The sequence below is a fragment of the Agelaius phoeniceus genome, chromosome Z, assembly GCF_051311805.1.
Source record: "Agelaius phoeniceus isolate bAgePho1 chromosome Z, bAgePho1.hap1, whole genome shotgun sequence".
NCBI classification, from domain to species: domain Eukaryota; kingdom Metazoa; phylum Chordata; class Aves; order Passeriformes; family Icteridae; genus Agelaius; species Agelaius phoeniceus.
The window spans coordinates 1,858,943-1,881,965 of NC_135303.1; the positions used below are offsets into that span (position 1 = coordinate 1,858,943).

Here is a 23,023-nt window from a genome sequence, read left to right on the forward strand (position 1 = left end):
AGGAAGATTCTGTGCAAGGCTTGAGTCCTTTTCTCTTTGATATTTTGGAGGAGTCAGGATGTTTCAGCCACATGCTAGAAGGGAAGGAGGTCAAGAAACCCTGGGAAAACTCACATGTTTTAATTTTTTTGTAAGGTGGTTTGAGAAGCTTGCAGAAGCCGAAAAAACTTCCAAGTGTTTCTGGATTCACATATCAAGCAAGGCCCTTATTAAACTCTTTTTTTGTTTTTCACATTTTATCCCAACAATTATTAAGCACATTAAGTGCACATTTAATCACAGAGAATTTTAATCAGTTCTCAAACTGGAGGACAAATTGAGAAGTCATAGCTCCTAGAGTAATTTACAGCTATTTGCAGTATGACTTTTGCCCATTACTTGATTTTTTGGAAATAAGAATTGTGGAACCATAGAAAAATGCTCTCTAACTAGAGCAATTACAATATTACATGCTTTAACATCTTTGCCCTTTATCTTATCACTAGCATTCCTGAAATAAATGCACATTTACTTGGTATATGATGGAATTTTGCTCATTGCCCTGCTGCCTTTTTGCCTTCTTTGTGAGGCTATTGTCACAAATTCTTGAATATACCAATTAGGTGTCAAATACATTGGATTTCACTTATTGGATTGTTTTGGTTAAGATGTGTTTTTCCTTAAATATATATGTGTTTTCTTCTTCTTTTTTTTTCCCCTTTGTTTTAAATTGGTTTGGTTTGGTTTTTTTATAAAACTATCCTTGACAAAGATGGTGTTTGTTTGACAGCACCTGATTTTAACAGATGAACAAAATAAGCCCATGTGGGGTCAGTAGAATATATTCAGCGCAGAGAAAGGTATGACACTCATCTTTTAAGTGGGCAGGGTTATCACTATTGCAGACACAGGCACACTCCAAGGCAAACTTGGGGCAGACTTCTGCCTAGAAAGTGCAGCTTGGGCAAGTCAGTTCTCTGCAGAGTGACCTCTCTTAAAGAAGAACCCTGCATTTTTAAATCTTACACCAAGATTTAACCCCTCCCTTATTTTCTCTGCCTTAACTGAGTGCAGATGACAGACCAGATGAATGAAGAGCACTAACTTTTATGATGTGGTGTACAAGCTCCATTTGAAGCCAGTGATCCACATCACCTGATGGAGAAATTGCTTTTATAGTGATCTTGCACTGTTTACCCATTTTCCTGTGTATTCTATAAGTTTCTTTCAGAAGGAGTGTTGTGGGGTTGCCTGCAATTTTTTTTTTTTGTTTACAGAAGTCATGGAAATTCATTGTTCTTCTTCACTTCTCTCACGCATCTAACCAGACTGATATGTGCTGAATAATTACAATTAAATTGCATTTTAACTACTAATTTTCATATACATCATGGCTGCTGTGAGAGGATCAGTGAACAGTTCTCAGAGCAGAGAGGGCTGCTCTGGAGAGACCTTTTTTTGCTCCCCTGTTTCACGGTGCTGCTTTTGGAACAGGACTGTGGGATAACTGCACCCATCACTCTGTGCTGGACATGGCAGCAGAGCTGGCAGGCAGATGCAGAAGGATGTAAAACAAAAAATGCTCATTTTCTGTGTGGTCTGAAGAGCTGAATGAGCCATTCTGAGGACAAATGGCTCTTTGCTTCCCTTATCTGTCCCTCTACCTCCAAGCTGGGAGCTGCACACAATGTGCATAAAGCAAGTTACACTATGGGATTGGTGCTACAGCTGTAATAACAAATCAGAGCCTCTACCTAGGAGGAAAAAGAAAGCTGGCACCCTGCCTCCTTTCACACTTGCATTCCTTTCAGGCCCCTAACAAGTGTAATATTGATGTGAATGGAACTGCTCGGGGTGATGTAGTTTCTGTCTGCATTTTTCTGTGCTCCCTTCAGACCCGTGCAAGGGTAGGACAGACTGGCTGGTGTGGAAAAGCAATGTTTTCCACAGCAGCGGCTGTTGTGTCCTGGCCTGCTGGGGCTGAGGTGGGGCATCACTGTCTTGCAACAAATATTTTGATTTTTGCGCACCAGCATCTCATTTTAGGTCTGTCTGGTTTCATCTGAAGTCTAAGCAAAAACTGGGAAAGGGGTCAGTTTACTGCTTCATTCCCAGGACATGAACATGAGAGGCTTGACTTTTCTTTAGAGTGTTTGTGTGAATGAGGCAACCAAGACAACTGCGCAAGGGTGGTTTACCTTGGAAGCAAAAATATTAGATGTGCTATTTGCTTTGTTTTAGTGTCCAACTGGATGGCTATTGCTTACAAACTGTTATTCCTTGGAAGCTGAACTATGCTATCAACATTGTAGACTAATTCAGCTTCTCCACACAAAGAGGGCTTTGTGCATGCAACATGTCTTGTGCGGTTCCTCACCTTTGTTTCCAAATGGGACAAGAGGAAGTCTGATGGAAATCCAACATTAGAAACTGCTCTAGAGCAACCAGTGAAGAATATTTCCTGTTCTTTGAGTGTTTGAAGTGAGATTCTAGCAATGCCTAAAAGGGCCAGATAGGAGGCTTGCAGAAGTAGATTTGCTTTAAATTCTGATGGACTGGATTTAATTAACTCAGTTGAGCTGCAAATTCTACTCTAACATGGGTCACAGTGGAGCCTCAGGGCTGCTGTTACCTCTTCTAGAGACCAAGAAAGGGACTCAGTGTCCAGCCACAGGGTACTTCACGGCATAAAGTTTGCTTATAAATGTTCGTGCTTTGTGGCAGTTTAACTTTCAAATCCAGGCCTGGAACATTTGGTTTACAGCCATCTGATTATTTTTCTCTTTAAGGAAAAAAAAATACTCACATTTTGGGAAAAAATCCCCAACCTTGCAGGACTCTGCAATTGATTGATGGCGGAACATGCTAGTCAGCCTTTGTCACCTTTCTTTTTTTCCCGTTTCCTCCTGCAGATGAAGTGGTCCATGTCTCAGCCCCACAGAAGTTCACCTTCGAGGAAGCTAGGGAGCTGTGCGAGGAGCGAGGAGGTGTCCTGGCTTCCGTGGGGAACCTCTACGTGGCCTGGAGGAATGGCTTTGACCAGTGTGACTACGGCTGGCTGGCGGACGGCAGCGTCCGCTACCCGGCCTCGGTGGCGCGGCCCCAGTGCGGCGGGGGCTTGCTTGGGGTGAGAACCCTGTATCGCTATGAGAACCAAACAGGCTTCCCTTACCCCGATAGCAAGTTTGATGCCTACTGCTATGAACGTAAGCATTTATTATTTTTTTGTTTTCTGGGTGGTGGTTTGCAACGTGCTTGCCGCGAGGAGCGGTTCCTTTGCCGCGCGTTTTGCGTCAGTTCTTGCGGTGCGCGCGGGTTTTTAGGAACTGGAACAACTAAAGCATTGTTGTCTTAAAGTAACATTGTCAATGTCTTAAAGTAACATTGGCAGGTGAAGACAGGCAGAGTTTTAAGGTAAGTTTTCAGCCTGAGCAGTGTTTTGACCGTGAGTCTGTGCGTGCTCCATATTTTGGTACACCTTGGTATCTTTGCATCTTGTCAATGGACACCAGACAGACATTCAAAGATCACCTGGGCATGTCACCTCCTCCAGGTGACTCTGCCTTGGCAGGAGGCTGGACTAGATGATCTCTGGAGGTCCTTTCCAAGCACATCTGTTCTGTGGTTCCAGGATAAATGTCCTAAAGGTGAACAATGGATATTCTGTCCCCAGTGATGAGAGCAAGAGAAGCTGTTCTTGGGCTATGAAACAAGGCTGGCCACTTTCAGGTCTCTCAATGCCAGTAATTTGGGGCCTATCTCTGGATCCCAGGCATGTTGTCTCATCACTTTCTTTCTCTTTCCTACTCAGTGTTCCATGGGCCAGTGGGTGGTCTGAATTGCCTTTCTTACTGCGGCTTGTTTCCCTCCAGGTATTTTCACAGGCACTTCAAGTTCTTGCCACATTCACATGGTAGACTTCACCAATCTAAACCAGATGTCCTCCACACCTGTCAGCATTTTTTTGGGGTCAGATATTGCCCTGTAAGCTCATCTGTCTTCAGTGCCTGCCACCTGGCTCTGTTATGGTGCAACCACTCCTTGAATGGGTTCCTGTTGTCCCAAAAGGTTCACCAGCTTCCCAGCTGAATATCCTGCTTCCCTGAGACTTGCAGCCTCAGCACAGGGGGGTTGGACAGCTCAACTATTTCCCTGCAGGCCTCTCTGTCCAAGGAAGTTCCTTGTTGCAAATAGCATGACTGACATTAACATTGAGTTAAAAGTTCAGAACTTGGTCATTAATGATGAATATTTAGGTTTTTTTGGACTCAGTCCAGTGACTGTAACTCAGAACTACTTGAAATGTGCAGTTTGTACTGTTCCCATTTTTGTGGATAATGAACTTACTGCAGCTGCAGATCTTTCTAGCTCAGGCACTGAAGACCCATTTATGAGCAAATCTTACTCTTTGAGAACAAATCCCCACATCTGCTGCAACATTATGGTCTGGCTGTTCTCAGACACTGTTGGTTTGTTGTTTTAATTTTCCTTTATAGTTTGTGGGTATGATGTTCCAAAACTTTGCATGTGGAAATAGTCCTAATGGAACTGGTTACAGGAAAAAGGACTTAAGTTCAGGAGTCTGTGCTCTAATCTGCAGAGCAGCATTTTGTCATATCACTCCTTCTGTTCCTACTCCAAATTGTTTATGACCTGTTTAAAGTGTTGTGGATAAAAAAGACTTTAATGAGGGTGTATTTCATAAGTCCCTCTAAAAGACTGGGGTAAGAACTGAACATTTTGCCTGTAATCTAGTCTTTAGTTAGGACAAATTCCAACCTTCTGTTTGTTTTTGTGAATTTTGCCTCTTTCAAGCAAGATATGCATTTACAATGTTCTTTCCAGAAGTTTTAGTTAGCACAGTTTGTGGTAACATATCATTTGTTGCAAAAGTGACCTTGATAGGTATTGGGTTGTTGCCTTTTATGTAAAGGCTTTTCCTGAGAAGTCTTGCTCTTGGTATATAAAGAATAAATATTTCATCACTTTGCAGCCCAGGAATAGACAATTCAGGACTATCAAACTTTTTACAAGAGAAAATAAGACTAAACAGAACCAAAACAATTTGGTAGAGGCTGAACAGCTCTTCAGCACTTTTAATTACAAACAATGGAATATCAGAATTAATTGAACACTGCTGGCTAGAGGACTCAGGTTTTGCCAGACTCATCTGCCTTTGTGTAGGGAAATGCAGGGGTGTCATGCTGTACCCTCCTTCAGGGTGCCACAAATTTCAGAAGTTACTGAAAGCTCTCTCTCCCTCTCAGAAGGTGCTTGGGATCTCACAGGAGCCAGCTGTGACTCCTCACTGCTTTTGCTAAAAGATTTATGCAAGTGGTGAGTAATGAGACTCCCTGCCCAGCATCTTGGTCCTCCACATCTCAAGCAGCTGCCTGGTGCAGTGGCTTCAGAGTGAGTCACTCTCTCCCACTGGGGCCTTGGAGCCAGTCCCTTCTTTGGGGCAGAAAAAGGGAGAGGATAAAAAAAAAAAAACAAAAAACCAACAGGCTCTGCATGAGAGCAGAAGGCTTGAATTTAAGCCCTTTGTTTCAAATCATCCTTTGTCTGGAAGTTTCTTCCGAAATTTCCCATTATCTCAGTTTCAAAGTTTCGGTCCACCACAAAATCTGTTGTCCCCCAGCTCTGCCTGCCTTGGGGTTGGCATTAAGCTCTCACACAGTGATTCCCACAGTGCCTGACAGCAAAACTGTCCTGCCCAGCACCTGGGCTCTCAGTGAAACCCCTGCTCACATCTCTCACTGTGTGTGTCTCGCACCTCTCCCTCCTCACCTGGACATGCAGTCACACCACAGCACCCCTGTGCTTACTCAAGCTGTTCCTGTCTTCACAAAGACAAATTGTGCATTTGAGAAAGGGGATATCTCCTTCATCCTGCTCAGGCTCCTCACTCCTGTTTCGTGATTATGGGTCTCTCTGCTGGAAAGGCTCAAAATGTTAATTTTAATTTGTGGTTTTAAGAAACCTCAATCTGTATTTTGAGCATTTTGTTTGCTTTCAAAGAGGAATCATATTTATTGAAATACATGAAAAACACAGGGAGTAAATTCAATTTAAAAATTATATTCACTAGTTTCAGTAGAGCAGCCAACCTGGACAACTTTTAAAGTACAGTTAAGTTCAGAATTTTAACTTCAGCAGTGTTATGGGTACAAAATTACATTGTATGAAATGTCTTGACTTTATGAAAATAAGAGTGGCCCAGACTAATAATACATGATTTAAAATATAAAAGCCTTGTTAAAAACCCCTGAAACTTTCTCCCCTTTGATCACAAGTGCTTTTCACTCTTCAAAAACCACATGGGTCTAAGTTTCTGAAACATTATCTGTCTGTTTCATTTCATACCTCCAAGGCTTTTGCCAGACCTTTTCTTTCTTTTTTTTTTCTTTTTTTTTTTTTTTCTCTCTGAGAGATACCTAATCATGTATCTGATGGGGCCTGAAAAGGTTTCAGGTTAGACACATGATTAAGTACTTTCAGCTCCTTGGAGGCCATCATCAGAGGGAAAATTTTTCAAGTGTTAACATATAGGACTTATGTTAATATGTTTAAATTAAAAAAAAAAAAAAAAAAGAACAGCTGCTGCTGAGCACTTATGCTAATTTGTAAGAGATGAAAATATTTCATCATTAAGAAGATGATGAATATAATTTAAATTGCTTAAAATGTATCTTTTTAATAGATACGTATATAATAATTAGTTCTTTCAGAGAGCTATAGGGGATTTACTTAATCCTGTACTTCAGCCTCCCAGTCCCTCCAGGGCTAATTCACTGGACTTTGTAGAAATCTTGTCACAGACTTCAGCTGACTTTGGATGGACCTTTTCATCCCACAGCAGCCATTGAACAAATTGCACTCCAGAAATGCACTAATCAAAATGCATTCAGGTTCTTAACTTACATACCTGCGACAAAGCTGAAGTTGATGAGCTCTGTACACAGAGGTGGTTGGATTTTTTGAAACACAAACCCCCTTTTTGCTGAGAAACACTGATTTATTAAAGCTGAATTCTTTCATAGACCTGTATTGGTTTTGGCGAATCTTTCAGCAAAACATTTTTCACTTTGACTCAAAACACGTGTTGACCATTTCACTCTGGATTTGCCCATTCTCTTTCCCATTTTCCTCTCTCATTTTGACTTTTGTTTCATGCACCTTTATTGCTTCTCTTTTGTTACACCACTTTGGTTTGGCATCGCGGCTCAATGTTAGCAGGAGATTGGAAAATTCCAGTTCTGGGCTGGTGTTGCCATGCCTGTTCCTCAGGAATGGAGAGTCCACGCTGCTTTGATTGCTCCAATCCAGCCCCGTCGAGAGCGGGTCCAAGTCTGCCACTGCTCGGGGCTGAGGCCCCCTTGCTTTGATGCTTCATCCATCTAAAGCTCCAAATCTGCTCTGTAGGAGAAATATAGGAAATTATGACCTCCACAGGGCTTTGGGGCGTCCTACAGCACCACCATGGCAGGCTCAGGAAGCATCCACAGTGCTCCTCTTGTCCTGCAGCAGGATAAAGGATAAAGGCTGCTGGGCACAGCTCAGGAGCTGGCAGGAGGAACGCTGTCTTCCCCTTCTGCTGCATGTGACTTAGCTTGGAAAACCTTGAATAGCCGTGCAGCTCTGTCCTTCTCCACAGCAACCGTCGGTAGCTGCGTGTCCCAGCTATTTCCTGGATGAGGGAATTATTTCCAGCCTGATGTCAGGGGCTGTGTTACGGGAGATCTGTGGATTTCTGATCAGTTTGGGAACGGACGCGGAATAATGAAGACATCGGGCGTGGCGAAGCACGAGGAGCAGAATTGCCAATCTGAAGGGGGAAAAAAAAAAAAAACAAAAAGAAATTTATATCTGAAGAAGCACAGTGCCGGGCATAATAAATAATAAACACAGTGTGCTCCAGCATTTCAGAGTCCAGTGTGAGAATGGGGAAATGCCTTTGGGCAGGTGAGGATCCCAAGGTCAGGGCACTGAGCACAGCCTGTGCAGGGCTGCTGGCTCTGCTCAGGCCGCCTCTCCGTGAAGGTGAAGCTGTGCAAAGAGATTACCCCCAGACAGCCATTCTCCAGCCTTTTATGATCTTCCTAAGAAAGCAGATTTATGTTCTTCTCTCAGATATGCCGTTTGTCAAGTCCCCCACAGCTGCAGAGATCCCTGGTAATTTCTCGGCCCAGGTGTGGCTGCAGTAAATCCCTGCTTCTCTCTGCTGGGCTCATGGTGAGCAGCACACCGACAGCCCCTTGCAGCTTCCTCACCCCACTCTTCCTCAGGGCTTTGAGAGCTCAGTTAGACCATGCTGAAAACTGCAAGAAGACCTCAGTCCACTCCAAACCAGCCTGTGCTGTTCATCTCAGCAGTGTCTCACCCTGAGAAGGAGGGGAAGGAAGTGGGGCCTGGGTGCAGCTCAACCTTTTAAATGCTGCATAAAGTAGGAGCAGAGATTTATCAACCTGACTGATGTATGAGGAGCAGCTGTTTGGAGCACCATGAAGAGCTGGGGAGGAGATGCTTCTTTTGCCTGAGCAAGTGAACTTGCATTTGCCTGAGTGATTCAAAACTGGGTGCTCAAAGAACAACCTCTGAGTGCAAACACTGTGGCCAGACAGAGAGAGAAAAGAGAAGAAGACACAGTTGGAGGCATTTTCCTTCCACTGCCTCAGGTTACTGGCTAGGTCAGGTAACAAGGATAGGATGAGGAGCAGCAATGTGAAGAAGTGGAAGGTCCACCCCTATAAATGCTCAAGTGCAGAAAACATGAATTGATTTTGCTCTTTGTCACTTTTGCTCCATTGCAGCTGTGGGGTCTGGGCATCACCCATGGCACACAGGGGTGATTTCCCCCCTTTCACACCAGGTGGGGGGAGCAGAGCACCAAGAATTCTGCTCTCAGTTCTTACCCAAGTGACAATCTTGGCCCTTTTTGTTCTTCAATTGTTTTTTTGTGGTCACAAAGCAAAAGATTATTGCTTTTATTTGGTGCTGGGTTACAGATTTAATTAGGAAGAGCTGACTAAAGAGGCTTGCTGATTTTTTTTTTTTTTTGTTGTCCTCTTTGGCAGTTTCATAATAAATAATGTGGAAATAGAAATGTTTTTTGCTATTGTTCTTTTGTGGATAGATTGGCAGGTTATAATTCATCCACAGAACTGCACTTGCATGTGGGCAAACCAGGAGATAACATATCTTTTCCCCTTCAACCATCTGACTTCAGAAGTTATGAAATAGCAAGTGGTTTCACTTAAGAGTGTTTGTGTTCACAGAGCTAAAAGAGCTGCTGCCTCTGCTGTTTTGTTAGCTGGAAGAAAAGACCTTGGGCAGTGGTGTGAAGAGGATGCAAAAAATTTCATTATAAGTTTTTCTTGCAAATAAGACAGCCGGATAGTTTCCAAATTTTGGGTACTTTTTAAAGAATCCTGTTAGTTTTCTCTGCTATGGCACATGCTTTGTAAGCAGGAACAGATCCTGCGCTTAAATTTTCATATTTTTCTCATTACATTTGGCTTTTGATTTTGACGTCAAAACAGACTGTAGGTGAGTGGGAGTATGCACCTGGAGTTACAGAGAAATTCTTACAGCTGCACTGTCAGATTTTGAATTCTGCTACCAAAAGTCTCATTATTTATGAGCAAAATCCCACATGACCTGTGCACCACTGCTTCTGGAAAAGTGTGAATGAGCAGGTGCTGGATCAGTGCCATGATCAGAGGCTTCTTGCTCAGCCTGTAACTCAGAGCACCAATTTTTGTCCTTTCTTTTTTTCTTTTCTTTTCTTTTTTTTTTTTTTTTTTTTTTTTTTTTTGGATCTGTTCTTAATCTTAGACTTGTTCAGCTTGGAAGGCTCTGCCAGTAATTTAAACTCCAGCTGGCAAAACTTTTGGGCTCAGGGGAACATTCAAGGCTGTCCTCTCTGCCAGGGTTGGTAGCAGGGAAGGAAGAGACACCAAGAAGAAACACAACAAATTAACATAAAAAAATATGCAAAAATGAAGCAAGGCAGCTCTCTGCGTTGGCATTGTGCTTAAATTGGGCTCAAAGATTTCAAACATTAATTTTGAGTGTCTCAACATTATTTATATTTTGTAATAATTTATTTTGGCTGTAATTCACAGAAATAATTCACTATTTCCAGCTTTTGTTCCAACTTAAAGCAAATTTTTGTTGTTTTGGCTGTTAGCAATGCCCCAAAACAATCTCTGCCTATAGGGTCTATGTCCTTCCAGGTTCTTAGGTACTTACCTAAATGTAAACAGATAAACAGTATTTCTGAGTGCAGAAAAATTGCTCAAGTGGTTCAAGTTAGGTACATGAGTAGATCTGGTAATGTTGAAAAACCATGGGTACAAATTATAATATATATAATTTATAAAATAAGCATTTCTCCTCCATAAAGTACACTAATACTAATCCCAAATTAAACAGCACAGAAACACGCCAAAATCCTTTTCTGGCAATTGCAAAGTTGAACCGTGTCTGAAGTTGTGCAGTTTGATTTCCGTGAAAAAAAATAGTAAGTTTCAATATTGCTCCATAATTTTGAATCCTTGTTTAAGTCCTGGTGGAAAAGAAGAACAGGAAAATGCTGTACAGTAAAAGCATAAAATAAATAAATAGGGAGTGACAACGTAAAACATCTCTGCAAAGTCATATAGCCCTTCCAAAATCAACTTCATGCATGTTGTTCAATGTAGAAGGAATTGATTAAAACAAAAAAAAAAAAAACCAGATAGTCTTTGATACGAGCAGCTGTTGGTGAGATAATTTGCTTTCTTGCTGCTAATATGTTCATGCATTTTATTAGGAAAATCTGTCTCATGTCTTGAACCAGAAGGAGGAGGACAAAGGAGATAGCATATTGCACGCATGATGCAAGGAGTACAGTAATGCAAAACATCTGGGTGGAGCGGAGGACAGCTCAAACTGGTGTTGTCTACTAAAAAAGCAACCTTCCCTTTGTTTTTTCTTTTTTTCTTTTCACACAGAAAAAAAAATAAAATAACGTGGATATGTTTCTCATTGAAGAAGCACTGTCAGGGTTTTTTTATTTTTCATCCACTCAAATAAGTTTCCACTCCTGGATGATGTGAATGAAAAAACTTGCATGTAATTGTTTAGACAAAGTGACTTTAGGGTCACTCTGGTTGATTTTAACCAGAGCTGAATTGCACACAATTTCCATGGGAGAAAATCTGGCTGTTTATTGATAAACTCTTAAAAAATATGGGCTCTACTTATAACACTCTATAAAGGTAATATTTATTGATTCAGTTATTAATATAAGCAAACCAAATATGCTTGGTGTTTTTTCAGGTTGGCATAATAAATGTGTACGTATTCTGTCAAGTCATTAGCAGATAATAAGTCATGAATAATAAATATCTACATCCCAAGCATAAATATCTGAACTCTTGGGACTTCCAAGCATTTCTTGGAAATCTGGGAGCTGCGTAAGTGGTTGTGAGTAAGTGTACACAATTTCTCAGCAGCGATGAAATAAACTTAACTTTTTTTTCCACAGATTTAAAAAAAAAAAATTATCTACACTGCCCTCATTTTTGTCTGGTTCTGTTAGAGGGTATTAACATTTTAATATTTGTGCAGAGGGTGATCCTGATGGTCACTCAAAGTGTGGCAGCTGAAGCCTGAGTGATTGTTTGTGTTGGCTGCAAAACCAATTCCATCCACATTTAGGAAACTGATCCTGTGATTAGAAGGGAGAGATTGAGACTTTGCTGCCTCCTTTCCATTTTGCCATTAAAAAAAAAAAAAAAAAAAAAAAAAAAGTAAAAATTGCTGTTGAGGAAAATGATGAATACTTTGGTAGAGGTTTAACGGCTACCACCCAGCAGCACACACCAGTTGTGTGCATCCTTCATTTCCCAAGCCATAAGGCAAAAACTGTGGGTTTTAAACAAACCCCATGCAAGCAGAGAGGGGAGGAAAAATATTTTAACTTAAATAAGTAAAAAGCATTTTCATATATATAATATGTAGCTAAGTCTTCTTTGTAAAACCACAAAAAAATTAAATTTGTGGTAGGGAAAGGTATCTGCTCCTTTTTTTTTTTCTCTGCTGGCAAAGAACACCACCACTTCTAAATATGGCGACGTCATATTTTCTTGCCCTTACAATTTCCTTTTCACTTTCACTTCTCGTTCAGGAAAGCTGAAATATCAACCCTTTTACCTCATTTTTCTACTCTGTAATTCTACACGTTCTTCTAGAAATCTGGAGCAGTCATCCCCTGGCCAGTCCCTCCTGCTTCAGGATGAATCAAACAAACAGGTCTTTTGCAAAGGTGGCATTTTCAAAGCTGAGTGTGTGAAACTGAACAGATATTTGTGTCACCCTGACTTGCACACGCAGAATTCATATCTCCAGCTATCAAAGGGGCACCTAATTAGCCATGGGTGTGTGAAAAAAACCCTGATTTGTGCATGCATGTTGCTGATGCTTGAGTATAAACTGTAAAATAATGTAACTGTTTTGATTTCTGTGTGCAAAGGGAAGAGACTTATTTGATCTATTACATGCTAAGCAAGATTTTGTTTTGCAAGAAGTTCTAGGTGTAGTCATGTCTCTCTGGTAAACAGTGAGTCCGCATAAGCACAGACTGTTTAATGCATTCTTCATATGCTTAGCGTGATTTAAAATCTTTATTTTGGTCTTTATCTGCATCCTTGTAAGGCTTTTGACTCTCAGTTACTTACCAGTTAACAGAATTGGTTTAAGACATTCACATCTTCCACCCATCTGCTCCTATTGCCCTTGTGAAGATTACTGACCTGGGAAAACTGGCAGAAGGGAAGATGGTTCCAACCTGGGCTTTTCCTGAGGAAAACCTCTTTTCTGAGCACTCACTTTTTCAAGGAATTTAAAATCTGCTGACACACCTTGCAGTGCTGGCTCACATTTCCTCCTTAGATGTCGTGGAAATGTGGGCTAAAAGGAGTGGACAAGCAGCAAGGCCACCAAGTTGTTTAAAACATCACAGTTTGGTTCACTGGAAGGACCTTTCTTTGTACCTCCTGTTCATCTAGGAAAGCAACTCCCTCACCTTTTCCATCATCCAGAGGGTTCAGCACTTTGCCTTTGCATGTTCAGCCCTCCCATGGAAGCATTTCTGTGTGTGGAGGAGTTTCAGATGTGCATCTTTGAAGTGTTTTCAAAAGATCAACATCGTTTTAGTAGTATTAAGTTTGTGATCTTACGGTTCAACATTCTCACCTTTCCCCACAATGAATTTCTCCCAGCATAATTTAAAGGCAGGGCAGCAGCAGCATTTTCTGGTGGCATGCTAGATCCTGCTGCTTGAGCACACTCTCACTGCAGTGAGGATTCCTTCTTGCAGCTTGTAATTATGTGCTGAAAATAAGCTAAAGCATTATTTCACTCCCTTTATACATCTGAGCTGGATGCTGCGCCAAGCTTTGAAGAAAACCCACAGCTCTCCTAATTTGTGACATCTTGAAATAAACCTTTATGTCCCCAGATCAGTACCTGGCAGGCTGATGGTCACTCATGTAACACAAGGACTTCTAGGGGTAATTATATAAACCACAAATATGAAGAATATTGCTATTTTTTTCACTTCATCTGACTTTTAAGTTAGGCATTCTGCAGCTCTACAGTGTTTTATTGCATGTCATTCAATGCTCTAAAAAACTACCTAACCCCTTTGAAACACTTATTTTCAGCATGGCATTTATTTTTTTGTTGGGGACATGCAAACTAACGAACTAAAGTATCTTGTGTACTGACTGTACCTTTTTTTTTTTGTTTTTTGCTTTTTTTTTTTTTTTTAAAGCTAAAAAAGTCACAACAGAGCCCACGACCATTGAGCCCGTGACATCCCTGAGAACTGACAGCGTGATATCATCTCCTGCTGGAGCTCCTCTCGAGCCTCCCATCTCCGAGACCCCGCTCACTGAAGTGCCTGCCACCCAAACAGTTTCTTTGGAGGAAACAACCCCAGAGTCTGAGGAGGACACAGAAATGACTACTGACGTGGCTGAGGAGAAAAGGGAGATGGAGGTGCTCATGGAGAACATTCCTCTCACCACCCTTCTACCTCAGACTGTCACCGACGGCGAAATATTCACTGGTGACACGCTGGGCAGGACTGAGTACGATGTCTCACCCAGGCCAACAGACACCACGGCCCCAGATTTGGAGCTGGATCACACTTACTCTGAAGCAGAGGAACAAGGTAGGTCTGAAAGCATTGAGGACGCTTTCTTGACCTCTGTAATTTTTCAGGATAGCACAGCTGTAGCTAAGAGTTCCACTGGTTTTTGGGAAGATGCTGAGACGGGAGATGCGCAGAGGCACGATGTTGATAATCAGACTGAGCAAATAGAAGTGGGCCCTCTGAGGACAGCTACAGATAGCTTCTTACAGACTGCTCGGAGAGAGGCTGCCAGGACAGGGGCTGCAGATTCACTGACAGAGGAGAAAGCGTCCCACAGTGCCCACCTCACGAATGCCCCCACGAAGACATCACTGGAGGCGAAATCTGATGAGAAACTTACAACTGTTGTGATCCCTAAAGCTCTGCACACCGCTGAGTCTGCAGAGAGGGAGGAAAGTGAGAGCGTGCACACCGCTGTGTCTGGCACAGATTCTGGAGTGGCTGCTGGTCATTACCCAAGAGCAGAAGTGCCTGCTGCATCAGAGGCACTCCTAGATGAGCAAGCAGTAACCACTGGACAGTTTTCTGCAGCGAAAGAGTCAACACCCTGGGTTAAATTTAGCTCTGCAACAGCATTTGACAGCGAGGCCTCAGCTGAAGGGAGCAGAGAGGACCTGAGGGACGTGCAGCCCACTGTGGCATCTGGAACACCTGTATCCTTTTCTGTGTCAGCTGCTGATCAAACAGAATCTGAGGCCATCTCAGGAAGCACCGATGCCCTGCCACTTTTTGGAGAAGGCACCATGTCTCTTATCCCCTCATCTCAGCAGACAGAAGCATCAGCTGTCTTGGAGGAGCAGGAGGAAACAGAGCAGCCAGAAATGGGGACAACAGATGAGGAGGTCCCTCATTCCACAGCTGCCATTCCTCCATGTATTGCAGGAGAATCTGAGGGATGTTCTGCAAGGGAGAAGATCACACAGGCCCCTCCAGGTTCTGGCATGTGGCTGCCAACAGATAAAGAGGAGGGATATATGACAGAAGAGTCATCTCACACTGGAAGAGTGATTGAGTTTGCTACAGAGGATGGCTTCTCTGGAATGGAGCCCACATCATCTCCAGGGCACATTGTGGAATCCACAGTGCATCCAGGAGCTCCAATTTCAGCAGCTACAGAGGCAACTGAGACAAGCAGGGAGCCAGCAGAGACCACAAGGGATGAAGAAGTGGTATCATCTGATTTTGGTCAGAGCAGAGACACTACAAGTGTATCCCACACCAGCAGCTCCTTGGATTTGGAAACGACCACAGCATCCAAAATACCAGTGGAAGAAAGCAGTGCAACCATAGGGTTTTTTAGCTCCCCAAGTGTAACTGTATTGCCAAGTGCTGTGCCCACAGCTGTGGGGGTAACTGAGCATGAAGGAGATGAGACATCAGGGACAGAGGGAACTATTAAATTTACAGGTGTAACCGAGGTAGATACTGCAGCTCCACAGAAGGAGTATGATGCCTCCCTAGTTCCAGTTACTGTAGAGAGTGAGGTCACTAGAGATATGCCAATTACTGATCAGACTCCTTTTGATGATGTCTTTCATACAGAAGCAACAGAAACCACTGCAAAACATAGCGAGGTGTTCCCAGAACTCTCCACACTGGACCAAGGTTTGGAACCAAGAACTGCCACACTGTCTGTGACATCTGCCCACACACACGAACCAGAGATGTCACCAGGATCTGAATGGGCTCAAACAGCAGTTCAGGAGACACTGGATGAGACAGGCTCAGCTTATGAGGAGATGTACCCAGCCACAGAGGCACCTGCGCCTGCAGTGACATCCACAGACCACGGAGGGGTTCTGGCACCTGAGGAAACCAGCACCTGGTTGCACCTCACGGCAACTCCAACAGCTGGAACTGCTCCTGACCAGGATGAGGAGGTCACTGAGGTGATGCCCATAACTGCTGGAACCGAAGCAAAGACACAGGAGAGCCCAGAAACCCCCACCAGGGAGGAAGATGATGCAGTGAGCTGGGATTCCGTGCCGCCCTCCCATACGACGCCAGCAGGACGTTCCACTGTGGAAAGCATTACTGACCTGGCTCTGGGAGCTTCTCCAAGCCATGCTCATACAGAAGGCTCAGGAATGACTACAGAACCTGAGGAAACCAGGCCAGCTGTATTTGCAACAGATAAGGCAACAACTCCCAGCAGCATGACAACACCTTCCCTCGGTGCTGCAGACAAAGCTCAGCCCACATCTGCAACCAAGCCTTTTGTCACTCCAAAGACTCCACGCATCATTCCTGAGGAGGAAGAGGAGGTAACCAGCCATGACATCATCATAATTGATGAATCTGTGTCCCCCAGCAAAGCCACTGCTGAGGATGATCTGCCAGGAAAGATGCTGGAGCCGGAGATCGATAAGGAATATTTCACAGCATCCACTGCCACGGCGGTGGCACGACCTACTGCTCCACCCCGAGTGAAGGAGGCCACAGAGGCCTTGCAACCTCAGGAGGTGTCTCCTTCCACTTCACACCCTGATAATGACATAAGATTGTATGTTATTCAAATCACAGGCAATGACACAGGTAAGATTTTGCCCTTTAGACCCGCAGTCCATCAGAGTGGACGGTTTGTCATGTCAAACAGGTGTGCTTTAGGATGTGCTGGAGGTGTTTCTTGGATCACTGAAGGATGCAAAGTACCACTTTTGTCTAGACAGCAACTTGCTGAATATTGGTAGGTCTATTTTTCTGTCCGTTAAAAGCCCCTCAGAAATGAATTTTATACTTGCTGTGTGGTAAGAATTATTTCTACGTAAGAATGAATATGAAAATGTTTTATTTCTTTTTAAAAGTCATGATGGCTACAGTCCAGTTTTCTTTTTTTAATGTTGTCAAGTCACCAATTTAACTCCAGCTGTCTGTGAAACAAGCATTTTAATTTCACAGCTTCCATTCCATGCATTACTAGTCCTAAATGAAGCACTAGATTATTTTAACATTCCATTGGTCTGTAGCAATTAACAATGCCATGTACAGTGTAGTCAGCTAAAAAATGGTTAAAGCACTCTACTGCCTCCTGTGATTTGGAGGAATGGGGTTTTTTTTTTTTTTTTTTAATAGCATATCATAGAATTTTTTAAAAATGCATCTTAGGGAATATGTGGTGCACATTGATGCAATATTTAATTCTGCCACATTTTTTAGCTGATGGTTCTGTACATGTGTATGTAGCTTCAATTCCATGGGTATCCAGAACAGAAACTTCTAAAGTAGCAATGAACTGTTGGGGTTGATGATGAATATGTCTCCATAATGCAAATGTTGAAGGGTGTGCAGTTTTACATCAAAGAATCCTGTCAACTGACTATTATTTAAGATGTCATGGTAAAAAATTTTATTTTAAAACAAAAAGCAAAGGAACTGACAAGCAGTAAAAAGCGCAGAATTTCTGTTAGGCTCAATGTTTTATGGTGCTTAATTGTCTTATGGTTGTATAATAATTATTTTATTTTTTTTTGAAGGAACAGAGTAAAAAATTGGATTTTTTTTTTGGTCTTATATACCTTAACTACATGCATGTCTTTTGAATGGTTGTGTCAGAAACTGTTTTCTCTTTGGTTCTTGGCCAAAACCTCCGTGCCTCTGAAGAACTCATCCAGCAGAATTCATAATTTATGGGAGTCTTTTGGATGGTTTTTTCAGGTTTGTTCTTGGTAGGGTTCCATTCAAAAATCAAAAACCAGTAGTGGTTTTTTTCCCTTGAGATGTGCCATATCCTGTTTGGACATGTAATACCTTGGCTTGGTATCTTTTTACACATTGTGCTTATTATCCTACTTTATGTTTACAGGGTGCAAATCTGCACAAGTTATATATAGCAATAGTAGCTTAGCCTTCTATTTCAGAAAATGATAGTTCTGAAACTTTTGTTTCTGCTGTATATTATCATTATTTTGTCTTTATATGTTACCAGTGCCTTGGGAGTCTCTGTTCAATGATACAAGTCCCAGTAAGTCAGAGCAGAAGGGTAATTTCTGAAGACAAAACTTAACCCACATTTTAAGTCCTTTTGTATCTGTGGAAATTCACCTAATTTAACTTAATGATGAGTAGCTGGACTAGGTAATAGTGACAATTTTTTTTTTTTTCAGTTAGATTTTTGATTTGTGCTGCAGTTTATTTCCTACAGGAGAGTGGGTTGTGTGTTCCAGGTGGTGGGAAGAAGTAGGATGGTTTGGAAGGGTGTGGATGTAGGATTTCTCTGCATCTACCTCGAGAGGAGCCTCATTTTACACTTTTTTTTTTTTTCAGAATAGTATGGGTAATGCGTTTTATTAAATTAGGATTTGGTTCAAAGTGGATTATCTAAAGGACAGGGCGTGCAGATGCTCTTCATAGCTGCTCTTTCTTGCTCTGCCTTGGGTGATCAGATCCTTAGGACAAACTTTCTTCAGGGTTTGTCTTCTTCATCTTCACAAACTTTCAAAGCTGTGCATGCATTTCCCAGGTATAGATGTGCATATGTGTCAGGGTGTGTGTAAGCAGACATAAAGTTATAAATCCTTAAAAATCTGCCTTTAAGAATTATTCAGTCTGTGAGGAGAGGAATAAAGTTTATTGTCTTTAAATATTATTAAATTTGTCATGTGGCACCCTCTGTGCTCTCTTTAGACACAGAGAGCCTCATCATGTGTCTAGGTCAATTTTAAAAAGGAATTTTCTTCATTTTTCTGTTTTCAGGCCCTGGCAGTGGGAATTCCCCCACTTAGCTATCCACAGACTAAAGGCACCCTCTACCTACTGACCCCAAATTCAATTAGAACTGCCAAAGATTTATTCTCTCTGAGGGTTTGGATTGATTTATTTTATTGCTACAGAAATGAAAGACATCATCTGAAAAATCCTGTCAGGCCCAGTTTCCCTTCATTGTTCTTAGTCCATAAACTTTTCTTTGTGCTAAGAAAATGTGTATAGGGAGTAATGAAGAGGAATGAATTTGGCAAATTTTACCAACATATGCCTTTCACTAGGATGTAGTTTAACTTCTTATTCTATCACTCTTTATTTGAGAATTGATCCACTATCATAAAGAGCTACATAAACTGTACTTCTGGCTTTTTATTCTTAACTCTTTGGAAACTGTAAATACAGTTTACATCATTACATCTCTGATAAAGTTTTTTCCTCCTTTGGCATGTTTTCAAGGTAATGCAGTTTAGCATTTTTAGATAAAGTTAATCTGGGAGGGTTATAAACAAAGGCCTTCACTGATTTTCAAGTCAAGAGTCCAAAAGTGCCTCCTAAGAAAGGAGAGCTTGCTTACCAAAGCCCTTCAAGAAATAACTGTTTCAAATAGGAATTATAATGAGACGTTATATATAGATGGCATTGTCTATAAACGAATATATTTTCCTTTCTGTGTTTGCAGAAGTGCTGGAACTATTTATGAGATTATTCTTTCCCCCTCATTCTTCACCTCCTTGTTATTCAGCTTTTGCCAGAAGCAACAGTTTAACAGTGAGGCAGGGCTCAGCAGAAATTCAGCACCATGTTTTGTTTCCTATCACTCAATTACAATAAAAACCTTGCTATTACACAGCTGAATATTGCTCCCTGCAGCTCCATTTGCCATCCACAGCGTGGGCACAATAATATTTAACTGCTCCATGGAGGTGCCATTAGGCTTTGTCAGGCAGGAGCAGTGCTTCACATTCCACCTGGAAGAGAAAGGCTGTGCTAAACTGTGTGAATTCTTGAGATTTTCAGGTATTTTGAGCAGTTTCCATCAAGCAGGGCAGAGAGCCTGTGGTGGTGGGGGCAGCCCGAGCTCACCTGTAGCCAGGCACAGGTGGAAGGAGAGGCAGGAAGGATTCCTTGTGCCTTCCTCCTCCTCCTCCTCCTCAAACCCTCGCCAGACTGGCACCAACTTCTCTGAAGAGCCTTGAAGTCTTTGGGCTGGAATGTGCTCTTGATACGTGGAATGTGTTATGGATGTATGGAATTTCAGGGGATATTATTCTTCATCATTACTGCAGGCTGAAGCTGCACTCGAAAGGTGTGGAGTTAAATTCAGGTAAATAAAGGGGCAAGGATATTTTCCTGTCTCATACACACATGTCCCTTAATATAAAGTAGTACAGTAACTGGAAGGTGATACTAAATGTTATCATTTCTAAGACTTTACATTTATTAATTAGACCAGAAGAAGGTTCTTCTAGAGGACTTGTTTTCTTATTCTAAAGATAAATAGCTTTACTCCTAGCTTTTAAAATGCATGCTTGCAGTCAATGAAAACTCTTAAAAAGGAACTTTACTTTTAGATTAAAAAAAAAAACAAAACAAGGCATGGAAACAGAAGTAATTTGAAGGCCTGGTGGAAGGTCAAACTCAGTCTGAATTCTGGAGGACGTGTTCTAGGGATGATAAGAAAGACTCCAGAGCTGAACAGATAAAGCTGTTCATTTGTGTAGGAATACAGCAGTTTTCATTGAGAAAATGTACAAACAAATCCACACACTCCCATGTGGGCAAACATGGGGCAGGTGCACAAATTAATCTGGGTAGTAAGACTTGTTTTTTCTGACAGCCCATGGGCAGATCTCAGGGAGCTATTTCAATTAATGAGGAAAACATCCTTGCACACGAGGAAACATCCCTTTTTATGCTACAGGAAGGGCCACACACGTGTTTCAGAATGGAAGGGGCCTGGGACCTTCATCCACTGGGGCTGGAACCAGGAGCTTTTCCCTTGGAATCACGAGAGTGAGGAAGCCAAACACCCCTGCAGTGTGAGGTGTTGGCACATGCACAGCTTCCCATGGCATCAGATGGGACACAGGATTTTGTCCTTCTCTGCGAGGATGCAGAATTTGCCACCTCGTGCCCTGTTGTGTCCTCATGCTCTGATGTTCCCTAGTGGTGCTGCTGGTGCTGGATGGTCATGGATTAGCAGCTGGGAAAAGAAGGAAAAAAAAAAAAAAACAACCAACCAAACCTGAAGGAACTTTTCAGCTCATAAAGCTTTTATGAGCTGAAAAATGCTTGTGGGGGTGTTGTTTAACAGTGGTTGAGGGGATGCTGGAAACATAACTCCTGTCTGAATCAGGAGTAATTTGCACACCTGCGTTTTTTGGAGACATTTGAAAGTCTTTATTTTAGTGAATATGTTTCAAAGTGTTTGTTGGACCCTGGGACTCACACCAGCTCTGTCTGGTTTCTTGTCCCCTCCAGCTTTGAAGAGAGTGAAATTGCAGGAGCTTGTGCTTTGTGGATGTGGATTTTTATGGAAAGAGGTTACAAACCTTTGTGTTTCAACATGTAATTCTCTGACATGCATATTTCTGTCTTAGCAGTGTGAGAGGGCAAGCGAAATTTGAATGAAATGCAGGATGGTAATGAGCCATAGTCATAAACCTTAACAAAGGAGGCAGAATAGAGTCTTTTCAGGTCCATCTTAGGCCTTGCCTTAAAATTCATTTAATCTTCTTGTCTTCACAGCTCCTTCTGGAGGGCTGTCAAAGATCGTCATGGCTCTGTTTAAGCCTGATTCTAATATCTAGCCTGAATTGCTCCTTGGCCAGTTTACACCCGTGTTTATTCTTGCCAGCATTGTCTTTAGCCTGAATAGGCCTTTTTTCTTCCTGACACTTATCCCTTGATACTTTTATTTCTCTGCTCAGTCTCAGAGAATGACCACGTCCCCTTGCTCAGCCCCCGTTTTTGGTGGGAGACGGGGAATGCGCTGGTGCTCTGCAGGGAGGGAAGATGCTGGCTCTGCCCCAGGCCCTGGGGCTCTTGGGGTGACCACTGCCTCTTCCAGGCATTGCAAGGGACAGCCTGAAAGTCTGCAGCATCCAGGGCTGCATCTCTCTTCATCTGTGCCCACACTGTTCTCCTTTAAGGTGTTTTATTTGTGCTCGCTGGCAAATAATCTCTCTGGACACCACTATTTGTGGTGTACACACACGTGAGCTGGGTGCAATTTTGGTGTGCCTTTTTTTGCTGATTATTGTGTTAGTCTCCTCCCTTTCAGCAGAAGTCTCTCTTTGTCTTTTGTGTGCTGAAATCACCATTTGTTTTTTTCCCCAAATGAAAGGTATGTGCTACTGAAAGCCATGGTTTCTCTGGAGGACCTATTTCAAACCAAGGTTTACTGTAAGGAAAGCTGCTGTCTTGCAGCTAGGCTGACCTGAATTAATTTCTGGTGGGATCTTGAAGCAACAGCAAAAGTGGCCTCACATGGGCAGGACCCATTTCCCACCTTATTAAACGCAAAATATTGTCTTATTTTTTTCTTCTTTTTTTTTTTTTTTTTCTTAATGGAGGGCTGAGCTTGTCTCCCTATCAATTGTCACGTTCTAAACTTCATTTCCCAGGGAAGCAGGTCTGACTGGAGTAACTTTCACATCCTGAATGACCAGACTCTCTGTATTATTCATAAAACCTGCTGTGGAGCTGGCCAGGTTCTTCCTGTGCCTGGAGTAACTGAAGTGTTAAACGCTGAGCAACTGTGGCCAGATCCTGATTTCATCTTCCCCAGTGTAATTACACCACAGTAATTCCAATGAGGTGATTGAGAGCAGAACTGTGGTGAGGATGTGGGGATAGTAGGTATCACAATGTCCTCACAATACTTTGCAGATTCTGGGTCATTTGTGTAATTAGGTGATTATTTTTTCTTCAGAACACATTTGAGTTCAGTCCAAACTGGTAGATCTGTTGTTTAACTAAACCAGTTGGGTTTTTTTCTGTATTAGAATAGTCTTTTTTTCTATATTAGAAATGTATTTCTATATATTAGAAATATATATTAGAAATATATTTCTATATTAGTCTCTTTTTTCTATATTCTTTTTTCTATATTAGAATAGTCTTTCTATATTAGAA

The 23,023-nt window shown here is 42.1% G+C and overlaps 1 protein-coding gene across 3 annotated transcripts in view; it reads left to right on the forward strand.

Annotated features, from left to right (window-relative positions):
* The window catches only part of VCAN (versican), a 100,201-nt gene that overhangs the window by 32,341 nt on the left and 44,837 nt on the right, over window positions 1–23,023 (forward strand). The window contains exons 6-8 of one of the 3 annotated variants that reach the window (XM_077171311.1): window positions 2,892–3,185; window positions 13,802–14,203; window positions 15,728–16,720. In XM_077171311.1, the coding sequence (XP_077027426.1) occupies window positions 2,892–3,185; window positions 13,802–14,203; window positions 15,728–16,720 (1,689 nt within the window). Of the gene's footprint in view, window positions 1–2,891; window positions 3,186–13,801; window positions 16,721–23,023 lie in introns of all 3 variants that reach the window. The other 2 variants (XM_077171310.1, XM_077171312.1) reach the window with 2 other exon arrangements.